The 24,227-nt window shown below is 44.2% G+C and overlaps 1 protein-coding gene across 1 annotated transcript in view; it reads left to right on the top strand.

The window, feature by feature from the left end:
- Positions 1-205: 205 nt before the first annotated feature.
- The window catches only part of NMNAT2 (nicotinamide nucleotide adenylyltransferase 2), an 86,428-nt gene continuing 62,406 nt past the window's right edge, over positions 206-24,227 (top strand). Inside the window, exon 1 of the mRNA XM_005290742.4 lies at positions 206-564. Coding sequence (XP_005290799.1) covers positions 480-564 — 85 coding nt within the window. The 5' untranslated portion in view covers positions 206-479. The remainder of the gene's footprint in view (positions 565-24,227) is intronic.

A 24,227-nucleotide genomic window follows, 5' to 3' on the forward strand; every position in this document is an offset into this window, starting at 1 on the left:
GACTTGTTCTCTATTCAGGCATTTTAATTTGGCTGGCTCCAGAAATATCCTGGTGCGACAGCTAATTTTGGATGTGAATGTGATCCAGTCTCCAGCTGCCCCTCTCTGGTGTGTATGTGAATGTGAATCAGGTGCTTGCACCCCTGTCTGGTGTGCCTGTGTGAGTGAGTATATCTCCAGGCACCAGCAGCCCCTCTCTAGGGTGTGAGCGTCTGTCTGTCTGTCTCCAGCAGCCCCTCTCTGCTGAGAGTGTGTATGTGTGTCTGTCTGTCTCCAGCAGCCCCTCTCTTTTGTGTGTGTGTCTCCAGCAGCCCCTCTCTGGCGCTGAAAGCGTTAAGGGAGGAGGGGAGAGATGCTGCTTCCGTCTGGCTCAGCTCCTTGGAGCCCACAGCGCCGGCTGCGCCTCGCCTCCCTCCTCCCTCTGCAGACACATCGAGACACAAAAAGAGGCTGGAGCGAGCTGGCAGAAAAGCAGCACCATGACCGAAACCACCAAGACCCACGTTATCCTGCTGTCCTGCGGCAGCTTCAACCCCATCACCAAGGGGCACATCCAGATGTTCGGTGAGTTCCCCCCCCCCCATCCCCGCCCCTGTATTTTTCAGTGCGATTGAATTTGCTGGCGCCGGGCCATCAGGGAGGATGCTGGCTGCATCGGAGCCGGCCTGTTCTGCGGGGAGGCCACATGCCCGGGGCGCAGGGAAGCTGGATTGCACCAGCCCTGGACCTGGGGCTAAGGTGGCCAGATAGCAAGGGTGAAAAATGGGGACACATTTTCAGGGGAGATAGTTGCCTATATAAGACAAAGCCCCTACTATCCAGACACCTGGTCACCCTACTCGGGCACCTAGCGAGCAGGGCTGCCCTGCGTGGCTGGCTTGGCAGGGCTAGGACCATGGCAGAGGTCACTGGTGAGAGAGCGCCCAGGGCAGGATGGAGGTGCAATGGCTCGTTGTTAGGCATTCGTTCAGGCAAGGGGCCATCAGTGCCAGGGGCAGCCAGGCTCTGCCTGCCTAGGCTGAGGTTGGGAACTGCAAGGGCTTTGGGGATGGGGATCTTTTGTTAGTGGGATGGGCAGGGGGAGCAATCTGGTGTGTGGGGGGGGGATCTCCCTGGGGGTGGGAGTGGGCAGGAGGAGATGTGGCATTGGTTGATTCTTTAGGGGCTCGGTGTCAGTCAGATGAAGATTTCATGGCAGCACAGGATTTGGGGTGAGTGGGTGGATGGGAGAGGGGCCCTGCCTGGCTCAGAGCTGGTGGCACTAGGCTGGGAGTGGGTTTCCCTGGCTATGTGGGATCAGCTGGCAGCAGGAAGGGAGGGGGCTTCGCTGCTCCGAGTCTAGGAGCACCGTGCCCAGGATGGGTTCACTGCTTGCTGGCTGGTGTCAGAAGAGCGGTCAGCGGCTATTGTTTGGTGCCAGTAGGAGAGCAAGTGCCAGGTGTAGGTGAGAGATCAATGCTAAGGGCTGGGCGCTGTCCGCGGTGAAGGTGCTGAAATGTCCTGCTTGCTAGTAAGAGCCTGATATGTGAGCCCGATATGTGATATATTGAAGCACACTCAGTTTGGTGGGGTCCGGGAAGTGAGGGGACAAGGTCATGTTAGCTAGGAAGCCTTGGTATTTTTAAGGGCTGATTACACACGATTGTAGCTAAACATCTCAATGAGGGATTAATGAAACTGAACAAGTTCCTGCTAGTGCTCTAGAGAAAAGCCCCATAATATTCCCAAAAGGACCTGAGGAAGAGCTCCGGGTAAGCACCAAAGTTTGTCTCTCTGACCAATAGAAGTCGATGCAATACAAGGTATCACCTCACCCACCTTGTCTCCCCGAAGGGATAAACATGAGTGAAGTCAGGTTAATAGATGTGGGTACTATTCACAACCTATTTTAATTCAGTATAAATTGTATGCATAGATACAGCTAGAGATGAGTAAGAATCCACTAGATCTTCCTTTATTTACACAGGGCTCTGTATACAACTCTGATGTCCAAAAATCCTCCCCTAGACTTTAATTTGCCCCGAAGTTCTTAAATATGGGTCTGGAGAGATCTGCACACTCATTACCCCCCCACACACACACACACACCCCATCACATTTAAATTAGAAACTGACAAAAATTCCCTTTGAAATGATCCACCTACCCATAAAACCAGATTGGATCTTATTTTAAACAACAACATTTAAGATAATGTGTAAAGAAATTCAAAGCAAAGCCATTGTGCAGGGCAGAAAAGTATTTTGAGAACTGTTTGATACCACTTTACCATGCAGAGAAAGGGTGGGAACCAATGCTCAGGTTGTACCTACACAACAGACCATAATGAGAACCATTACGTACTATTTTTCTATTCTTCTTGGTGCATCTTTTCAAGCTCTTGGATTCTCCCATTTTAATTTCCCCTGATTCAACACAACCAGAGACAAATACTAAACATGGCCTTACATGTGGCTAGGATGCCTTTTGGAGTGTATCGTGCCACTTATTCTCTGGGGGATTCTCTCTCCTAGGAACTTATTCTCTGTGGCATTTTCATTTCCTATCTGACTGGAAAATGTGAGACTGGACCAAGGTGTCAGCTCCAGCTCTTGCGTGTGATAGACCAGAATGCTAAACAGAGAGCCAACTAAAATACTAAGTGCTAGAAGCCTGGGTGACAAAAAAAAAAGGAATTAGAAACACTAATTTCTGAAAGGAATTTGATCTGATTTGTATTAGTGAAACCTGGTGGGAGATTCAGATGACTGAAATGTTGAAATCACTGGAAACTCCCGATTTAGAACAAAGAATGGACAGAAGGGGAGAGAATGTATTACCTTCTTTAGAATTACTGACAGTTTGGAAAGACAGCACCTGAAATGCTTATGGATCAATGCACTAACTGATAAATCACAAGACAGGGTCCTGGGGAGAGGGGGCAGGTCTGCTATATACCATCGAATCAGAACAAGGAACAGAAAGAGCAGCTCCTTAATCATCTATCAATAATGTGTGGAAAGAAAAAGTGCAATATCATGGGGGATTTCAGTCTGATGGATATATGCTAGAGGTCTCATGTCAACGCTGGTAAAACATACTTGGAGTTTCTAAAAGTTATCAATAACTTTCGAATACACAAAATAATGCAACTAACTTAGTTGTTCAGTATTAGTCCTCATTCTGATGAGGAAAGATGAATTGATAACCAAACTAAAAACTGATTGTTGTGTGGTGCAAGTGATCACAATTTCATTTCCTTTTCTATGTGCAAACAGAATATAGTCCTCACCAATAATATACTTGGTACTTTTAAATGGCCAATTCTCCAAAGCTGAAAACAATTATGAGCAAAATTGGATGGGAGGAAATATTTAAACATAAAAATGTGAATAATTGGAAACTGTGTAAGAATGTTTTATTAAGTGAAAAACAAATGCCCTCACAATGCTGCAGTCATAAACCAAATATGAAATCAACAATAAATAAATATAGCGAATAGAAAAATGTGGACGCTGATAGTAATGAATACAAATTGGCAGTTAGTAAATGCAGGTGATTGATAAGGAAAGCTAAAAGCATCAGTTAATTAATCTGTGGCCAGTTTGATTAAAGGACAAGAAAAAGTTATTTAAATATATCAGGAACACATGGAATTCTAGTAATGGCATAACTCAAAAACTAGATCAAGATGGTAAAGTTATCAATCCTGATCCAGAAAAGGCAGAAGTAGTCAATATTTCTGTTCTGCATTCAGAAAGAATCTTGAGGATGTATTCATATCTTACAATGATAAAGAAATACTTTCTATTCCATCAGTAATTAGGAAGGATGCTAAACAGCAATTATTAAGGTTACATGTTTTTAACCTTGCACCCAAGTGGAGTGGATAACTTGCACCCAAAAATATTCTTTTAGAATTTGCTGAGGAGCGCTCAGAACTATTATAGCTGATTTTTAACAAATCTTGAATCATTGGGGAAGTTCCAGAGGACTGAAAAAAAGCAAATGTTGTGCCAATATTTTAAATGGGTAAACAGGATGACCCTGGAAACTATAGTCTGACATCAGTCCTGAGCAAAATAATGGATAGACTAACATCAGATACAGTCAGCAAGGAATTAAAAGATGATAATATAACCAATGCTAATCAACATAGTTTTATGGGAAATAGGTCTTGTCAAACAAACTTGTTATGGTATTTGGATGAGATAAGTTTTGTTAATAAAGGTAACTGTGTTGACATAATGTACTTGGACTTCGGTATAGCATTTAGTCCTGCATGACGTTCTGATGAAAAAAATCAACATTTAAAAAAAAAGATCAATACATCCCATATTAAATGGATTAAAATCTGTTTAACTGATTGATCACAAAAAGCAATTGTAAATGGGAAATTGTCATCCAGTGGGGATGTTACTATCAGAGTCCCACAAGAATCTGTTCTTGGACGATTGCTATTCCACATCTTTATCAATAACCTGGAAGAAAATATAAAATAATTGCTAGTACGATTTGCAGATTACCACTCCACCAATTTTTGTGTCATTACTGATGGGACCAGGTCAGCTATGGTAAAGTGGGCTCATTTGAACAACATATGTTTTAGCAGAGCAAAATGCAATGAAGAATGTAAGTCATATTTATAAGATGGGGGACTGTATTCTGGAAAACAGCAACTCTGAAAAGCATTTAGGGATCATGGTAGATAACCGGTTGGACATGGGCTCCCAGTGCAATGCTGTAGCTAAGAGAGCAATTGCGATCCTTGGATGTATAAGCAGGGGAATAGCAAATAGTAGTAGAGAGGTGGTATACCTTATGTATATGGGATTATTGAGACTATTACTGGAATACTGTGTCCACTGCTGGTGTCCATACTTCAAAAAGGATGTTGAAAAATTGGGAAGGGTTCAGAAAAGAGCTACAAGAATGATATGAGGTGTGGAAAACATGCCTTCTAGTGAGAGACTAAATAAACTTAATTTATTTAGTTTATCCAAGAGAAAGTTAAGAGGTGACTTGATCAAGGTCTATGAGTACCCACACAGGGAAGAGATTGCTGCTAATAAAGGGCTCTTTAGCAGAAAATGGTAGAATGAGATCCAGTGGTTGGAAACTGAAGCTTGACAAATTCAGACTAGAAATAATGCTCACATTTTAAAGTGAGGGGAATTAACCATTGGAACAACTTATATAGGGATGTGATGGATTCTCCTTCACTTGGAGTCTTTAGATCAAGACTGGGTATCTTTCTAAAATATATGCTATCGCTCAATCAGAAGTTCCGGGCTTGGTGCAAGAGTTATTGGGGGAGGGTCTTTGGTCTGTGTTATGTGGGAGGTTAGATCACATGGTCATATAGGTTCCTTCTGGCCTTAAAAAAATCTATGAATACATTATAAATTTGGACCCAATTCTGCAACCCTCACTTAACCATCAGCCCATACTTACCCCAGTAGGATTACTGGCATGAGTAAGGGCTGAGAACTCTCATAGCAAGTAAGGACTGCTCTTGTGAGCAAAGGTTACAGAACTGGGCTTTTAAGACCACATCCTGGTCATCTTACTCATGGAAGCCAGCCCACTAAGTCAGTGGGAGTAATCAGATGAGCTAGGCAAGCAGGATTTGGCCCATAGTTTCTGTGGCTTCTTTGACTCTGTCTTCAATAAAGAGCAGAACAGTGCTGCTTTCTGTAAATAACGTGTTCCAAACAACTAACTAAATGTGTATTCAAGAGACTATCTTCCTCTCTCAGGTAAAGCAATGGCCCTCATAAACCCGACAGGAAACACTTGCTCTTCAATATCAGAAAAATTGTATCTGCTTAAAATACAAACTAACAGAAAGGAAATGCCAGGTAAAGGCTGATACTCATTCTTTCACTTGTGGAGCTGAATCCTGTAGTCTTCTACTCAGGCCAAAGCCCAGCTGAGTTTGTCTGGAGGATTAGGGCTAGAGTGTCTTTTTTTGATGCGTACTGTTGTCGACTGGGTCCTTTCTTCACCAGTCACTTGAGTTTACTGTGGAGCATCCTCCTTAGGTGCGGATTTTCAGGTGGTTATGATTTTGTTACAACCATGCATTTTACAACATTCTCCACAACCATGGCAAGTCCCACTGACCTCAGCACGGCTCTGGCCACACTTTGTAATTGCAGGATCAGGCCATTAACCCTATCCAAGTTTAATTTTCTTTATATATATGTGTATAATATATGCAGGTATAATGCAGCTGAGGTATAAGGCTATGCACCCACCCATATGAAGTGGTTCTGATAACACCATAATAGGTTGAAAACACACCTTGAATTGTTTGTAATGTTATATGTACTCTGAAATGTATGTGTAGTCTGAGTCACAGTGTTTGAGTAGCATTTTGTATATTTAAAGGAACATTGTCCACTTTGCGTAGGATCCAAATCTCAGTTTTGTTTATAAAGGGGGAAGGGCGGGCTTGTTTTATAAAATCTAAAATGAATAGAGATATTTGTGAGTCTTTTTAATTTAAGTGAAATCACGTTTCCTTTATATTCCAAAACAGGCATTACTATATGAAAACAGACCCTATACAAAAATCACAATAGTATGCAATTGAGTGTGAGTCTCAGAACGAAGTCCTCAGTTAAAAACAAATGGAAAAGACCTCAAATATTAGACATTAAAAGCCATACCTGCTTGCCTTAGTCACATGGTTCCATTGAACTCAATTGAATTCAGTTTTCATTTCAAGTTAATACTCAGCAAAACATTGTGTGGCATTTGCCTAGCTCTGCACAGTATATGTAATACTGTAAGAAGCAGAACTTGTGAGGCAAAGCCTACTTCTAACTAATCCCCAGCTGATTGCAATTCTGTATGCAGAAGGATGAGGCGGCTGCAATGAGAGATACGCCCATGGCCCACACCCTGAGGTGTCAAGACAAGAAAACCAACAGCTGTGAAGGGGATCTGCCTATATCACAGCTCCCCATCACCTCCTTTATGTTAAAAAGGCAAAGCAATGCTACCAAAGGACAAACTGTACAACCAATGTCAAGAGCAAAAAAAATGATCTGTGCAGCGCCACTAACAAAACAATGCAAAAATTGGCAAGCATCCAGCTGACAAGAGTGTGTTTGCTTTTTAATTAAATCATTCCCCTCTATCATAGGTAATCCCCATGTAACAGCAACCTGTTAAGGCACGAGAACCAGGAAGCAAAGCTGATGAGAAACCAAAGTTGAACCCACCGGTCTAGTTTAAATCTCCAGCAGAGTGCAAAGTCAAATGTAAACAAACTGCATAGATAGTGAAAAGTACATTCAAGTGTTAAATGATCTAGGATGTGACACTAGAAAAGAAATTTATCAAAGCATGGGGCCAACTAGCCCGACCAAGATTTACATGAAGCTCTCTCAGTCTTTCCTTAGCCATAAGGGATACAGCAGACAGGCAGAGTTGTAGGAAAGAGCTCTTTATTGAGCATGCATAGAAGGCAGTATTACCTGTAGAGTAAGAGAACTCTGTTTGTTTAGCAGCAATCTGTCCTGAGCTTGCATTCCACAGCTTCTGGTGACCCACCAAACTTGGTCTCCTCCTGAAACCCAAACCTCTTTTTCCAGTTCCACTCACCATACTACAGCCAGAAAGGTGGGAGGATCAGCTGCCTCCACAGCACCCCCCCTTCCTGAATTCCCTGGATCCTGAGCAAAGCCCTTTACAGGGCTAGGGGGTGATGGGTTGGGGTGTATATATTGTCCACCCCTAAATCCATAGGGAAATCATGTAAAAGTTAATGCAGCTTTATGCTGATCTCCCCGCCTTTCCCCCAGGCTGGGGAAGCCCTGTTCATGGTGAGTTCCAGAGGCAGCCACTGATGGAAGATACCCCTGGTAGTGTGGGTCCATTGGAACCCAGCTGCCTGGGGGCAGGGAGGCCTAGTGTCAGTGGGAGGCCCAGGTCTCTCCTTATCCTTCAGGATCCGTGGATGGCCTGCCTGGTCCTTGTGCATGGGGCAAATCCCTGACAGAGTGATTTGGGGAGAACACTGCAAGGGGAACCTGGTGCATTTTCCTTCCTCCCTGCAGAACCTTCTCCTACAGATTTTCCCAGTGAGACTTTACTAACTAACCCATGATTTTAATTACATCTATGACATCCATATGCACACAACCTTTCTAATCTCCTGCATGGCGGGTTATTGTGAGATTATATTTGATAGAACCCTGTTATTGCAAGAGGGAAATGCTTTTCTCTTAGGAGCTTACATAATAACATAAGAACAGCCATACCAGCTCAGACCACTGGTCCATTTAGCCCAGTATCCTGTCTTCCAACAGTGGCCGGTGCCAGATGCTTCAGAGGGAATGAACAGAACAGGGCAATTATCAAATGATCCATCCCCTGTCATCCAGTCCCAGCTTCTGGTCTAGAGCCTACATCACTTAGGTGCTTTAAAGAATTTTTTGTATCCAAGATGAATCTCTCAGCTCCTCGCCCCCACCCTCCATTTAAAGTACATTTGCTTTCCCGACAGTTACAAAATAAGCCATTGGGATTGTGGCATCACAGGCAGTTTGGTGAGCAGAACATGGCGCCCTCTAGTTCACATTCATATTGGCAGTGAATCACAGCTACGACCCTCTTTTTTTCCTTTTTGTTTAATGTGAAGTGAATTTCTGCCCATATTTATTCATCTATGTACCTACTAATGGTGAGTGCATGCCACCTATCTCCTGACCAAAAGATTAGCTCTGAAACATTTTTACTGAAGAAATAAGAAAGTGCTTTGCTGCCCAAAGTAAAAACTCCATTGCAGCACAGTTCAAAGAAAATTCCAGCAATTAAAAATCCCAGCGGGCTGCGCTTTGATTAATCAAAGCAACCAGCGAAGGGGAGCCACTGAAATCTGTTACATTATGTAAATAAGCTTCTAAGATAAAGAGACTAAGTTTTGTAAGTAACGAACAGGAAGGAGATGGAGAGTTTCTTTGTTTTGTTATTTTAATCGCTTGAGTTTTAAAAATAGGGTTTTCTTAGTGGTGGAGATGACTGGACTGCAAAAGCAGCTGAATCACATGATCTCTTCTCAGAACCCCACAGCTTGTGAAATCCCATGTCCTGAACAAGATGTTAACATTTCCCTTTTCCTACTTTCACTTCAATTGTGATAGTATCTGCACATGACCACAAGCAAAATTCCCATCCCATGAAGGTCACTCAGAAACCTAAACGAGGAGATTTTTCTCAGCAATATGTGAGTAAGACCTAAAAGTTTCTGTCAGGCTGGCTTGTCTTTCCATTGCATTTCACCTTTGAATCCTTTATACAAAATTATCTCAATCAATCGATAGAGCACAAGATGGTAATGTGACTTTAGCAGCTATTGGGTACATCACAGACAGATAGGCCTGATTCTCCACCTGGATGCACCAGTTTTAGTTCAGTGGAAATAAAGTGGGGTAACAGAGTGTAGACTCAGGCCCACAAACAGTGTAGGGAGATGCTGTCCTTACACTGCTCTGGGTGTACCATTAGTGGGGCTTTGGAGAAACCGCCGTTGAAATGGAAACCACTGAAAACTATGACAGGGAACAATGTAGAAAAAATGGGAAGGACCAGAGCTCCAGCAATTCCCACGGCCCCTTGTTGACACTGGAAATTGCTGGTGTGGGATATGCCCAACCCATGATCCCAATTCAATGCTCCAGAGGAAGGTGAAACCCCAAGGCCCCTACTAATGTCCCCCAGGGAAGGGGGCATTTCCTTCTTGACCCCCCTTATGTAGAAATCAGTCCAACTCTGTGCATGCGATCACCCTACATATGCTTCTAATCCTAGTTAATGCATTACATTTCTGTCTAGCATAGCCAACAAAGGTGGGGAAGTTGTCCAAGCATCTCTTCTTCAACCTGGATAAGTCTGGGGTGACTGCATGGTAGCATCCTTCCTTCCTCTCTTTTCACTGCAAGCTTTAGTCTCTTCTGGCTGGGAGGTAACTGATTTCTAATACTTCCCCAAACAATAGAGGAGAATAGCGGTTCTGTAAGCGCTTTGGGGCAAGGGGGACCATTTCAAAGTGGCAGGAACATCTGTGGTGCAGAGGCAGTTAGAATAAACAGTATTCGGTATATAAAGGTGTCCACTGTATGGCCATTTAAACCAGCGGGCCTGGTTCTCATCTCTCTCCCACTGGCATCACGTTCTGGACCGTGGTGGAGTTAGCCTGACTTGCGCATGTGTAAGCGCAAGCAGACTCAGGTCAATAATAACTAAAAAGCCTTATTTGGTCATAGGAAATGATGGTGTTGGATGTGGTAAAATGCAGGGGATGGGAGCCAGGAGAGGAATTCTTTGCAAACATCTCTCGTGGAGATTCCCTCACACATTCCACAAGGCAGGGATATGGAGTGTGCACCCTGTCATGGTACAGACCATCCCCCCCACAGGCCCTCCAATTTTCTGGGGTCTGCAGAGATCCCAGGGGTCAGTGGGAGGCCAGCACCATCCTTATAGAGGCTCTATGACAGCTCTGGTCCCTAGCAGCTCCATTAGTGCCTCCCTAGCAGGGACTCCTCCTGGCCACACCTACCTTGGGATTCCCCATTAAGAGGAACCCCTGTTGCAGAGGGGGCTGTGTGGAAAAGACACTATAGACCCAGGTCATATTAGCCGTTCCTTGTAAACTCCACAGGCACAAGAGGGAGATTGACACTCACCTTGGCTCAGCCCATCTCTCCTCCCTGGGCAGCCCCCCAGGCCAACGGAGCACATTGTGCTGGGTCTGGGGGGGAAAAGAGAGACAGTGCTCTGCAGCTGACAGTCTCCTTTCTATGCAGAAAGGGGGCAGTCCCTGCTCAGAGGGCCTCCTCCAACACACAGAGAGAGAGGAGGGAGAGGCTCCTTGAGAGGCAACACGGTCTAGTGCCCAGGGTACTAGGCAGGGAGTCAAAACACTTGGGTTCTGCTCCTGTCACTGACCTACTTTGTGACCCTGAGTAAGTCAACTTTGCCTGCTTGTCCCCTCCCAGCCTTTGTCTGTCTTGTCTAGTTAGACTGCAAGCTGTTCGGGACAGGCACTGAGTGTCACTGCACTCGTACAGCACCTAGTACACTGGGGATCTAGATGCTACCATCCTGCTAAGAATTAAGATTAATATATTCTTCCCCCCTGCAATAGACTCTTTCTTTTTCAGCACTCTTCTTTAGCTTCCTGTGGCCCAAGCCTTTGTCTTCTTTATGCCTCACAGAGCTTAAACTCCATCCCTAACCCTTCCTGGGTCTCTCTAAAATATTTACGTGCTGTTAAATATTTAGCAGTGTTTATTACATTCCATAAACCATGGCGCTGTCTAAAACAACACTGTTTAACAGAATGGGGGAAGGACTGGATCTCATTGTCAAATAAAAAGATTAAAATAAGCCCAGACTGGAGAAATGTAACCCAATAACTTCGTTAGAAAAGAAACAAAGGCCCCAATTCATTTATAAAATACTTGCCATTTATTAGTATGCCTACGCGGCTCTGGCTGCTAGTTTGTTATGTTTTAATAGGGGGAGCCCATGTGCTGCAAAGGAAACTAATGAATTAATTTGTATGATTAATAATACATATTCCTGTGTTTAGGGGTGCCGGCCTGGGACTAAGTTCAAGTCCCTGCTCTGTGTGACCTTGGGCAAGCCACAGTCTACCCAGGCTTCAGTTCCCCATCTCTCCAATGGGGATATAAGAGCACTGCCCTACCTCACAGGGGTGTTGTGAGGACAGATGAGATAGTAAAATCTTTGGAGCAGGGTCTGTCTTTTTCACATGTCTGTGCAGCACCTAGCACAATGGAGCCCTGCTCTGGTGGAGGGCTCTAGGCACAAATAATAATAAGTAATACCAATAATCAAGCATAATGCTTTGTGCTTCTAGAACGTCTTTCATCCGAGGCTAGCAAAGCATTTTAGACACTGTTCTCACAGCTCCATTGGGTAGGTATTAGCCCCAATTTACAGCTGAGAAAATGGAAGGGCAAAGAAGATACCATATGACTAACCTAAGGTCCCAATAAGTCTAGGGACAGACCCAGGAATAGAACCCAGGAGTCCTGGCTCCCAGGTCCCCTATTGTAGCTGCACTCCTCATAGTTTTACAAGAAACACCTCTGAATCACGATGCCCTCAGTGAATGGCCTTTCAGACCAAGAAGCAATTCCCCATTAACAGCACTAGCTGCACTGGAATAGGGACTGCAACTGCTGCAGACCCAGTGCCCGGGGCAGTAAGGAGATGCCTGGCTTGATTCCTCTGCTTGTGTCACTGGTGTGGTATGAGCCAGGACCAGACAGCTGAAACAATTCCCAGCAGCTATGGAAAGACTGGAAAGTGTTAAAAGAGCAGACAAATCAGCATGGGACTCAGATACACAGAAGGTCCACTTCAGCATCCAAAGGCATCCTCCCGATTAGGGGCCTGATTTTCAGGGGTGTTGTCAGCCCCCAGAACTCCTGCATGTGCTCAATACCTCTGAAAAAATCAGGCCCAAGGCAGAATTCCAGTCCTCTCTAAGCAGCAGTGCTATTAAAACTATTGATCTTAAATCAGCTCCCTGGGAGACATCATGATTCAGTGGTTTGGCTGGTGCTCACCTGTGTTTTCCCCCTTTCCAGTGGGGGCTGGTTTCCTGCAATGGGTCTGAGCACAAGATTCATAGATACAGTTTTATCTTTTGGTCCCCATGGAAGAACAATCCTAAGACACCAATGCATTTTGTCATTGGAGGATGCTACCATGAGCGACGCCCAGGAGTTCACCCCAGTATAGGGGTGCAGTGAGATTCACGCTGCTTTCTGGTTTGGGAGATAGGCTGGCAAAAGGAAAATCCAAACAAGGAGGAACTTCCCTTTGCATACAAACAGGATTCTTCCTTCCCAGGGGAAGAGTGTCAGGAATTGCTCAGCATCTGAATCACAGCAATGTACGCTTGGGAAGGAAATTCAACAGCCCTAATTGAGCTCAAGACCTCCCTGAGGAGAGCACATTTTACTGTGCCTTAGCATCAGGGGAAATGCATAAGAAACCCATTTTGTTTCCAAGATCTTGCAGCTGGGTCTGCGAGTCTGAAAGGAAAATCTTTGCCTCCAGCTGCCTTCCTCGGTGCAAAGATGTTGTCAACAGTCTCTTCTGAAGAAAGCAGGTGCTGGGGATAGATTCTTAAAGAAAGCTGGCGTTTGCTGAACTATCCCATCAGAGGAAACAGGGTTGTGGTGACAGGCCTGCAAGTCTCCAGTGTGTCACTGTAGCAACTTCTCATACATTGACTCAGTGGGTAGCAGGTGGAAGTGAGGAGAGGCAGTGGGGTCTATGGCTAGATCACTAAACTGTGAGTCATGAAACAGAGGGTCTATTCCCAGCTCAGCCACTGACTTACTGCGTGACCTTGGGCACGTCACCTGATTGCTATTTCCTCTGCTAGCCTTGGCTATTTACATGGTGAGCTCTTCAGTGCAGGGATAGTTGTTTCTGTACAATGCTTGTCTCAATGGGGCCCAGAGCCCTACGTGGGCCTCTGAGGTGCTGCTGTAATACAAATAATTGAAGTATAGAAGATGACAGGGCTACCATATGGCAATCTGGGAAGTAGAAGCCACTGTGGTTCAAATCGTGCTCACCTCCCTTATGTAAGCAGTCCCATGGATTCCAGTAGGACTACTCACACACATAGGAGGAGCCAAAATTTGGCCCTTCAAAGTCAAGGTGAAATGTTTTCAAATCCACATTGGCACAGGCAGATTGCCTGCAGCTGTATGCACATTACATACAGTGCATACCATTGACAGGGTAGTTTTGTCCTGCCCCCCCTCCCCCCGACTCCCCATTTGAGAAGGCTCCCAAGCCAAGTGGCATTGCAACCTGGCAGGCTAGATCACAGTGCCACTAAGGTTTGGTTCAGTGTCCCCTTGATGAAGGAGCCACTGGGCCAAAGCGGAGTGGCACTGCAGCCCCACACGCTCGGTCGCAGCACCGTTCATTGAAATTTGGCCCATTGGCCCCTTTCACAATGGAGGGGTGGACGGGCCAAACATGAGTGATGCTGTGACTCTCTGCACTGGGTTGCAATCCCCGGAGCAGGGAGCTGGAGCCAGCCCCACGTGCCAGGAACTGCTGCGGCTCTTCCAGGATTGAGCACAGCAAGTGTACATTTAGTTTCATTGGTATTTTCGTTTTTATCAGTATCTAGAATTAAAATGCATAATACATTTTCCTGCTCATTGCCGCAAACATACAAGTTGTGTTGTTTTTGTTTTAGTCTTTTAATTGCCTGATTTAGTCTTACATCGACCCCATTTTCCTGCCAGTTCTGGGGCTTGCAGCTTTTGTTCCTTTCTTTGCCAGCTCCCTCCTAGCCAAAGCAACGTAGACTGAAACCACCTTGACGTACACACTACGATCTGGTCACAGATTCTCCCCTACACTGTGGCCGCTCCATGCGGAGGATGCAAAGCAGTACTAAAGCTGACACAGGAGGATCACCCCAGTGTGCAGAACCAGTGCAGCAAGCTTCTCCTCTTCCAGCCCCATCCCTGCAGCTTGTATAGGGAGCACGGCCAGGACTGCCTTGTACTCCAGCTACAATACCGGCCTGTTGGGTGTCTTTGGGGCACTAGCCTGGCACATAGCCAACCCAAGATTAGCTTCAAACTGCATCCCACTGGTACAAGCTGTACGGTGCACTCCTTTGCCACGGCCAAGGACCTGGGACTGTAAATCCATTGCTTCTCAGACTCCTGTGCACAAGCTGTGTATCTGCGTAAAGGAATAATATTACAGATGCCAGAAGCTACAAAGTGCTCCTCTTGGTATGATACAATAGCTCACAAATTAAAACAACTAGAAATGCTTAAGAAGGGAAATTAGGCCAGCGAAAAAGGATGGATTTAAAAAAAAAATGTTACTGACATCATTTGACAAGCCTGATATTGGCTGAGCTGTGCATCACAGCCTCTTCTGGGCTATCAGGCCAGGACGCTGTCCCGTTTCAGTCATGTGGTTTGACTTTTGATGTAAAGCAAAACAGGCTACTCCAGAGGGAGGAAAAGGAAAATGCTCATACAGCAGGTTTTCTTTTTACACACTTACCCTTGAAATAGATTTGTGGAGCCAAGGCAGTAACAATCTTTTCAAAAGGGAGCTGTGAAATAGCTGGAATATATTCTTCTCTGTTCGCCAAATAGCTTGTTTTTGCCACTGATATTTAGAGTCTAACTGAAATAACATGTAGCCACATGATGCAGATTCTGGGCCAGATCCTCAACTGGTGTAAACAGGTGTAGCTCCACTGAAGACGATAGAGTTATGCAGATTTACACCAGCTAAGAATCTATTCTTCTGTATGATATTTATAGAGCCCACACAATCTGCAGTGTTAACATCCAAAGGATTCATTGCAGGTCTGTTTTCAAGTTGTGCTGCTTTGATTGCATCCTACTGAAGTGTGGCTTGCTTTTAGATGTTGTCAGAGCATCACCAGTGTCCTGTACTAATGAGCTCATTTAAGCCCAGCTATACAGCCCATATCAGCTTTTCATCTCCGGGTATGTCCACGTTGCAAGTGAAGGTATAATTGTAGCATATCCAAGCTAACATTAATCTAGCTAGCATGGGTAACAATAGTAGCATAAACACAGCAGCATAGGCCTTAGAGTGATCTACCAGTCCTAGTATGAACCCTGCCTGGTGCCTCAGCAGGCTTGTACTCAGGTGACTAGCGCATTACAGTACTATTGTCACCTGGGCTAGTTACATCAAAGCTGGCATGGGTCTGCCTACTCATGCTATGGTCACAACTTAACTTGCAGTGTAGACACAGCCCAGACTCAGGCAGCTGCTGCCTTCCTAACCCTCCTTGGAAATCAGACAAGAAAGAAAAGACATACAGAGGTGAAATTTAGTTTGCAATAAGCATTTTGTGGATTAAGTGGGAAACAGAGAGCACGTTCCCTCTGAGTGGCAGACTGTCCTCTACTGACTGGACATAGATGCTACCACAACTATCTTCTGCTCAGAATAAGCTGGAGTCAATCAGAACTGCCGTGATTTTCACTTTCATGGTTGGCACTAAAATGACGGCTTGTTTCACATACGGATATCCACAGCTGCAGTTTCACACTGAATGCTGAAGCTCTCTTGCCTGTATCAATTTTTCACTGATTTCCCTTGAAAACATACAATTTATCATATTGGAAGAGACCAATAGGTCCACTCTCCTATGACACACAGGCTGGAAGCTTCAGAGGAAGATGTAATTTCCCCACCACCCTCCATAATGCGCAATGCTGTACCGTGGATGGATAGTGTTACTAACCCCATCACGTAATCAGCTAATGCAGCAAACCATGAAAACGGATAGGCCTTGCCATCTTTCCCTCACTCATGTAATTGTAGATACTATTGTTATGTAGAGCTGTCTACTCTTTTTTTTTTTTTGAAAGTTACGAAGCAATTCACCACAGTAATATCCTGTGGCTGTGAGTTCCATAGATTAATTATACATTATGTAGAAATGATTATTTTGAAGCAGATTTATCAGTTTCTTTCCAGCAGTTGCTTTTAGCAGTTTAGCTAACTACTGAATATATAAACCACCCTGGCTTTTCAGTCTCTTCTCACTTCACATTCAGAAAGAGCTTGGAGGACTCTAGTAAGGTGGTCTTTTATCTAATACAAAACAGATATAGTATTAGAAGAAATATGGCCCCCCACAGGACTGAACTATACATATTACAAGCTCAGTCCTGCAAGACACTGAGCATCCTCACAGCTCCTATTCCCATCTTTGGATACTGGGACACTGAGCACCTTCCAGCATCAAGGCCCGAGTGACTTTCTCATTAGTGCCAGATTGAGATCTCTGTGCAATTAAGTTGAACTGTCTCTTTGTATAGTTTATGGTAGTGCCTGCAATAGTGGGCATTTTCCAGACAGGAAAGAGGGTACAATTCCTGTCCTGGTGAGTTACAACAGCGGCTTCTGCATCATATGCAATTTGGAGCGCACCTTGCTTTTCCTTGCCCACTGGTATATTTCCTAGTTTGACGGGAACTGCTGTGCTGCTCCACACTCCCAATGCTAGTCTGGGATATTCCACTCCTCAGTGTCATCATCAATGGTTAGCCCAATTGTTATCCGTCAATAATAGGCTGCACCATTCCAAGCTGCATCACTGTGTCAGGACTTTTATTAAGACTTCCGCAAGTCTCTTCTTTTTCCTCTTCTCCCTCAACCCTGATAGGAGATAGTAAACCTAGGGATGCCCAGGTTGTCTCCAGATGCCCAGGTAATGCTTCCTCAGATGGGTTATCCTTTCAGGGCTACATTTCATCTAAAAATCACGGATAGCTGAGTCTCTATTTAAGCAAAAATGGACTGTTTCCTCTGTGTTCCCCTCCCACCCCCAAACACACACACACTGCCCACCACAAGGTAATCTTCCATGCTTCCAAAATCTGTTGCAGTTGCTCTGCCATTTCTGGGTCAGCTGACTGTGAACTGATCACTCAGTCCTCCACTGACTTTTTTTTTTTTTAAAGCTCTAATCTCACTCTGCTATGAGAAAGCAATCAATGGTCAACATATGGTCACAGCACAAGTTACATTAGTCATCAGAAGGATAACTTTCTATCGGGGATTGGACTGAGTTTCTGATGCGATGTCTGCATGGCTGACTAATGAATAGTCATAGGTAGGAAATTGAGGTATCCTTTTTCTGGAACTTTTTCAAAGTCTCGCTTTCAAAGTTTGCAGCATATATATTTCAAGGAGTTCACTGGACATTTATATTTGTGGATCTGAAATGCATGAAAATGCATTTCAAAATCCATGAAAATTAATTTACAGCAACAATTTAAAGCCCCTTTCAATGTTCCTGTTTTGTAGACTGGCTGGATGTGACTGCACATTGTGATGATGGGGGGAAAAAGTATAAGAGATTAATTAGCTTGGAGATAAAAATTAACCATCATAGTGGCTTACAGGACATTTCAGTAAGTCAGTGCAGCCTTTGGGAAGAAGAATTTGATAATCGAAGGGCCTGCTCCTGCTCCCAGTGAAGTCAATGAAAGATTTGGTGTTAACATCACTGGGAGCAGGAGAATAAAATAGAAGAATGAGGAGCATGCTCAGTAAAACATGTAATTCACTAGCATAACATTACGCCCCGGAACGGAGATGTTCAACAAGTTCTCTAATCAGTAAATTAGAAAGCCTATCCCTGCATTATAGAGAGAAGGAACGATAGGCAACCATGAATTACAAGGCTAGTGTAATGTTAGCCAGCAATAGGTTTCAGTGACATAACCCCACTTGCGCATAAGTCTCGACTGTGATGTTCCTCAAACCCCAAATGACTTGATTAAAAACTTTCTAATTGAAGCTCCTTGCACCATTTTAGTACATAGCAAAATATTTGTTTAAATACTTCTCTAACTTTCCTCTCAAGGTTTACTGTCATGCACAGAATTTCACTAGAGCGAGGGGTGTTTTATCTGCTGCTTATCCAAAACAAAGACAGGGAGCAAGACAGGAACATATAATATTTGTAGCCAGTCTCAGCCACAGATCACATGTAGTGCTCCCTCTACAGATATATCTTCCCTCACTCTGCCTTTCAGGAACCCTGTGGAGTTCTGCTCATTCTCTCCCATAGGCCCTGCCCAGTCATCCAGCAGCCAATTGCTTTTTATCCCTTGGGCTAAAGTCACATGACTCCCAGCCTTTAAAACTATACACACTCACCTTACAAGGCGGAAACACTGACTTGTCCACAAAGGTTTTACCAGAGCTCCCTTGGAGCCTCTATTGCTCCAACAGCCAACAATGCCTGGAAACTGCACTCTCCCCCTTTTTCTCCCAAAAGGGATATTACCCTTAAAGAGCTCCTATTACTTGTTTCTACATTAGAAATTCAGGTCTTGACTGTCTTGGAAGTCTCTATGGCTGGCTGAAGAACTGGTAGCGTCTTGATATCACTAGTACCCGGAAATTAAACCTGATTAATTGGGAAGGCAAGTGACTTTTATTCTGAGTGTTTTCTTGTCAACACCCATATAATACAAACAATTGGGAGAAGAGTTCCTTTTATAGGGTTCAGCCCCACTGCCACTTCTGATGGGGGCTGGGCTCTCCTCATCTGTAAAAATACCTACCACCCAAGGTGTTGGGAGGTTTAATTCAATAATACCTGCAAAGTGCATTCAGACCCTTGAACTAGAAGGCAAAGTAGCGGTATCATGTGTAATATACAACTCTCCCGGTTGTTTAATTTCACACCATTTCAACTGTTTAGAATGAAGACCCAACCTGATTCAATGTACTATCATCTATGTGGCCATGAAAGGATGCTATAAACACATCTCTGATTTGCTATTCTGAGTTATAGGTATTGCTCCGTGAAATTGTTTAATTAGTAACTGCTGGTTCTTTGCCCTATTTGGAAGTTGTGGGAGGGAAACAATATTTGGGACCTAAAAGGTCTGCAAGCTAAAAAAGAAGATAAAGTGTGCTAGCATATGTGGGTTACTGTTTTCTGCACGAAAATTTATTTAAATAGCCAGGCAGAAAATGACCAGCCCTCAGTAGCTCATGGTAATATCCAGCCTTGGCATGGGTGGCAGGTAAAGACACCTTCGGGGAGGCTAGCCCCCGGCCCTACCCCCTTCTACCCCAAGCCCCTCCCCCACCATGGTCAGAGCCCTGAGCTCCCCCACAGTCAGAGGAGCCACGGCTTGCTGCCCCCCACCCCTCCAGCTCCCCTGGACTGCCCCAGCCCCTGGGCGCCAGCCTGACCCCCAGGCCACTGGCTGGCCTGAGTCTGAGCCTCTGCCAGCTTCAGGGGAGAGGAGTAGGGAGGGTGAGGCCTCGGGGCGGAGTGTGGGCAGGACCACGGCCTGGGTTAGGAGCCTCCCCTGGGCTATGATACCCACCGCCCATGAGCCTTGGGTTATCCTTGGGAGCTGGGGCAGGCAGGGGGCAAATTACACAATACGAGAATCACAGACATCTATTTTTATGTCCTTAATTGTGTGTGAATACACGGTATATGGAAAGGGCCCTATCAACAAATGGTATCTAGCCCTTTGTAATCTCTCTCTCCTAGCTCTTGGTCAGAGAAAGAAGAGGGGTGTGCAACACTGTGGCAGGTTCGGTCACAGAGACCCCCTTGGGACTGTCACCTGATGTGCTGAATTACCTCTGAGCCCCTTTTCCCTGCCAGCTTGGGACTCCAGAACCATGCCTTGTTGAGCCAGACACGCTAGCCTGCTGCAACACAGATTCAGGTTCTGGGACGTGCCCCCAAAGCTGCAGACTTTAACCAAAAACAGCTCATCAGGTTACCTCTCCAGCACCCAGACACCCAGTTCCCAATGGTATTCAAACCCCAAATAAATCTGTTTTACTCTGTATAAAGCTTATACAGGGTAAACTCAAATTGTCCACCCTCTATAACACTGATAGAGAGATATGCACAGCTGTTTGCTCCCCAGGTATTAATCACTTACTCTGAGTTTTTTAATAAACAAAAATGATTTTATTAAGTATAAAAAAGTAGAATTTAAGTGGTTTCAAGTAGTAACAGACAGAACAAAGTAAGTCACCAAGCAAAATAAAACAAAAACACACAAGTCTAAGCCTAATACATTAAGAAACTGATTACAGTTAACATCTCACCCTCAGAGATGTTCCAATAAGCTTCTTTCACAGACTAGACTCCTTCCGAGTCTGGGCCCAATCCTTTCCGCTGATACAGTCCTTGTTAGTTCCAGCAGACATTTCAGGTGGTAAGCAAGGACTTTTTCATGACTGGCCACCTCTTTGTCCTGCTCCACCCCCTTTTATAGCTTTGGCACAAGACAGGAATCTTTTGTCTCTCTGGGTCCCCACCCCTCCTTCTAAATGGAAAAGTACCAGATTTAAGATGGATTCCAGCATCATGTGACACGGTCACGTGTCCTGTGAGACCCCAGCCTCCATTCTTCCTGGGCTGGCCCACACGTACACAGGAAGGTTTGCAAGTAAACAGAGCCATTTACAGTTCATGGATTCTGAAGCACCCTTAATGACTTCCACTTAATATGTTTACATCAGTAATACAAGTTTATATCTTATTCTCCTAACTCCAGACATAGAAATAATACATGCAAACAAATAGGATGAACACACTCCGTGGATTATAAGCTTCGCAATAATACCTTACAAGAGACTTTTTGCATAAATCATATTCCAGTTACATCATATTCACATTTATAAGCATATTTTCATAAAGCATATGGAGTGCTAAGTCACAATCTAGCCCTTTGTAATCTCTCTCTCCGAGCTCTTGGTCAGAGAGAGAAGGGGGTGTGCAACACTGACTGTGTATTGTGATCTGATCGTAAAATTGTAAAGCTTAGTACTGAGCTACAGCCCCATGGAGCTTGCACTGTTATAAGAGAGAGATTCTGCCCTGAAGATCTTACAGTGTTTACCTAGACAAGACAGTCAGAAGGTGGGAGTGTAAATAGAGGCACAGAGAGGTGAAATGGCCTGGCTAAGGTCACACAGCAGGTCAGTGGCAGGACCAGAAATAGAATCTAGATCTCTCTGCTAGACCGCACTGCCTGTACATAACGCAATGTCTATTTCACAATCCTCGGTGTAACTTATTTTAACTAAGACTGAAACCCTCCAGTGTCCTTACTTCTCCTGGGGCCCACTCTGATATTTGCAGCACTTTGCAAGTCTCTTTGCCTGGGACCAGCTATTCCACTAGTAACTCCTCTCCTTATCTGAGGTCAGACTTTCCCGAGGCACCCACAGCCCCACTCAAGAGAAGACGTCAGGTTAAAAAAGAATACATTCTTAGACAAACAAGTTATCTGTATTACAAAAAATACCTAAGATAACAGATGCTGAAAAAATATTAAAAAAAAAAATCACATTCACTCCTCACTGCTTGCACAGTTTATTAAACGTTGTCACTTCTTTCAAAGTCAAAATAGTCTTCGGTACAGACGTTGTAAAAGAATATTCCATAGACCACCAGTGGTGATCTACACAGTGAAACATTCTTACAACCAAATGGTGGGTGATGGGGGTGTCGGGAAGCTAGGTATGTTCATTGAGTGGGTTCTCTCTTTCTCAAAAAGGGATCTGAAGAATTACAGACTTGTAGTACCACTGAATTAGTAAATTTTACTTTTGTTTAGAGCCAATTCTTCGTCATTTTTACTTTTAGGTTCCTGTGTACTAGCCTAATGATGTAATGTTTTGGTTACAAACAATGCAGTTTTTTTTTTGTTTGGTTTTTTTTTTTTTTTTTTAGAAAACCATGCCTGTCAGGGTTCCTTCCCCACTCTGAACTCTGGAGTACAGATGTGGGGACCCGCATGAAAGACTCCCTAAGCTTATTTTTACCAGCTTAGGTTAAAAACTTTTACAAAGCTCAAACTCCACCTTGTCCTTGAACAGTATGCTGCCACCACCAAGTGTTTTAGACAAAGAATCAGGGAAAGGACCACTTGGGGTCCTATTCCCCCAAAATATTCCCCCAAGCCCTGCACCCCCTTTCTGGGGGAAGGCTTGAGAATAATATCCTCACCAATTGGTACAGGTGAACACAGACCCAAACCCTTGGATTTTAAGAACAATGAAAAATCAATCAGGTTCTTAAAAGAATTTATTTACAGATAAAAGAATCACTCTGTAAAATCAGGATGGAAGATAACTTTACAGGGTAACAAAAGATTCAAAACACAGAGGATTTCCCCTCTAGGCAAAACTTTAAAGTTACAAAAAAAAAAAAAAAAGCCAGGAATAAACCTTCCTCTTAGCACAGGGAAAATTCACAAGCTAAAACAAAAGATACTCTAACACATTTCCTTGCTATTACTTACTATTTCTGTAATATTAGATGTATCATTTCAGTAGGAGCTGGATTACTTGCTTGGTCTCGCCTTTTGTCTCTGGCGAGAACATCCTCACAGCACAAAACAAAGCCTTTCCCCCCCACAGATTTGAAAGTATCTTCTTTCCCCATTGGTCCTTCTGGTCAGGTGCCAACCAGGTTATCTGAGCTTCTTAACCCTTTATAGGTAAGGAGGGATTTTATGCTAACCTTAGCTGTATGTTTATGACAATGCTTATCGAAACAAATAATGGAATATTTTCTATTGATCTCAGTCTTTGTAAATGATTCTTGTGTTATTATACAAAACATACATTTTAGGTCAAGTTTGACCCAACGGTATCTTTTTAATGAACAGCGCTGTGTTGTACCTCCATCAGCAGGATATTTCATAAATCCAATCAAACTAGAAACATTACTATGTAAAGAATAAATGCTGGGAATGTGTGTCAGTTTTCAAAGTGCCTGAAAAAAACCCAAAGCAAATAATATTTGAAAACTAAACACAAAAATATCTGATTTCAATAATGTAAATTGTATGTGATTGGAGAAATGCCAGAGGAGCTGAAACATTGATGATTAAACTTATTCAGTGTGAACGACGGAAAATAAATGCATAAATACCCAGTACTTTCCAATCTGGGAAGCAGGAAACTTCATTTAATGCAATCTAGAGAAATAATCACATATCTTTTATAACCCTGCAGTGTGTCCTGTGATCAGTCTTTCCTCACAGTGATCTTGCTAGAAATAAAAGTGGCAAAAATAAACAGCATTCATTTTAAGCAGAAGAATGTAAAGGTGAACTGGAGAAACACCAGTATAAGTGAAGAATTTACCTCTCAGGGTTATATAATCTGAGGGGCCTCATGGGGATTTGTTAGGATCAGGAGCAGGCCTGTCAGGTCCCAACCAGGGCAGTCAGGGCCAAAGGTCAGAGCGGGGGCTAACCTGAGGCAGGGAGTAGTAGAGGAGTTCGTAGTGATGTCCCAGGCCAGGCACTGAAGTTCAAATCAAGCTGAGGTCAAACTAGGAATTCAAGAGCAGGAACAGTCATGGCAAGCCACAGAAGAGCCACCCTGATGCCTGGACACTTCTTGGAATGCCCCTTGGGTTTATATAGGGCAGGGAGCCTATCAGGAGCCAAGGGGCTGCTGTCTGACAAACCCCTGAGACAGAACTTCCCACGGTCTGTGTCCACAGCATGTCCTGGGAAGTGGAGCACAAGGTGGTTACAGCTGCTGCTGGGTAGCAGCCTGGATCTGCCAGCTCTACAGGTCTAGGTTCCAGACCATGGGGCCTTAGGTGGCCTGAGCTTTGTGCTGACCTTCCAGGGATAGATGT

This window comes from Chrysemys picta, chromosome 8, assembly GCF_011386835.1.
Source record: "Chrysemys picta bellii isolate R12L10 chromosome 8, ASM1138683v2, whole genome shotgun sequence".
Taxonomy (NCBI): domain Eukaryota; kingdom Metazoa; phylum Chordata; order Testudines; family Emydidae; genus Chrysemys; species Chrysemys picta.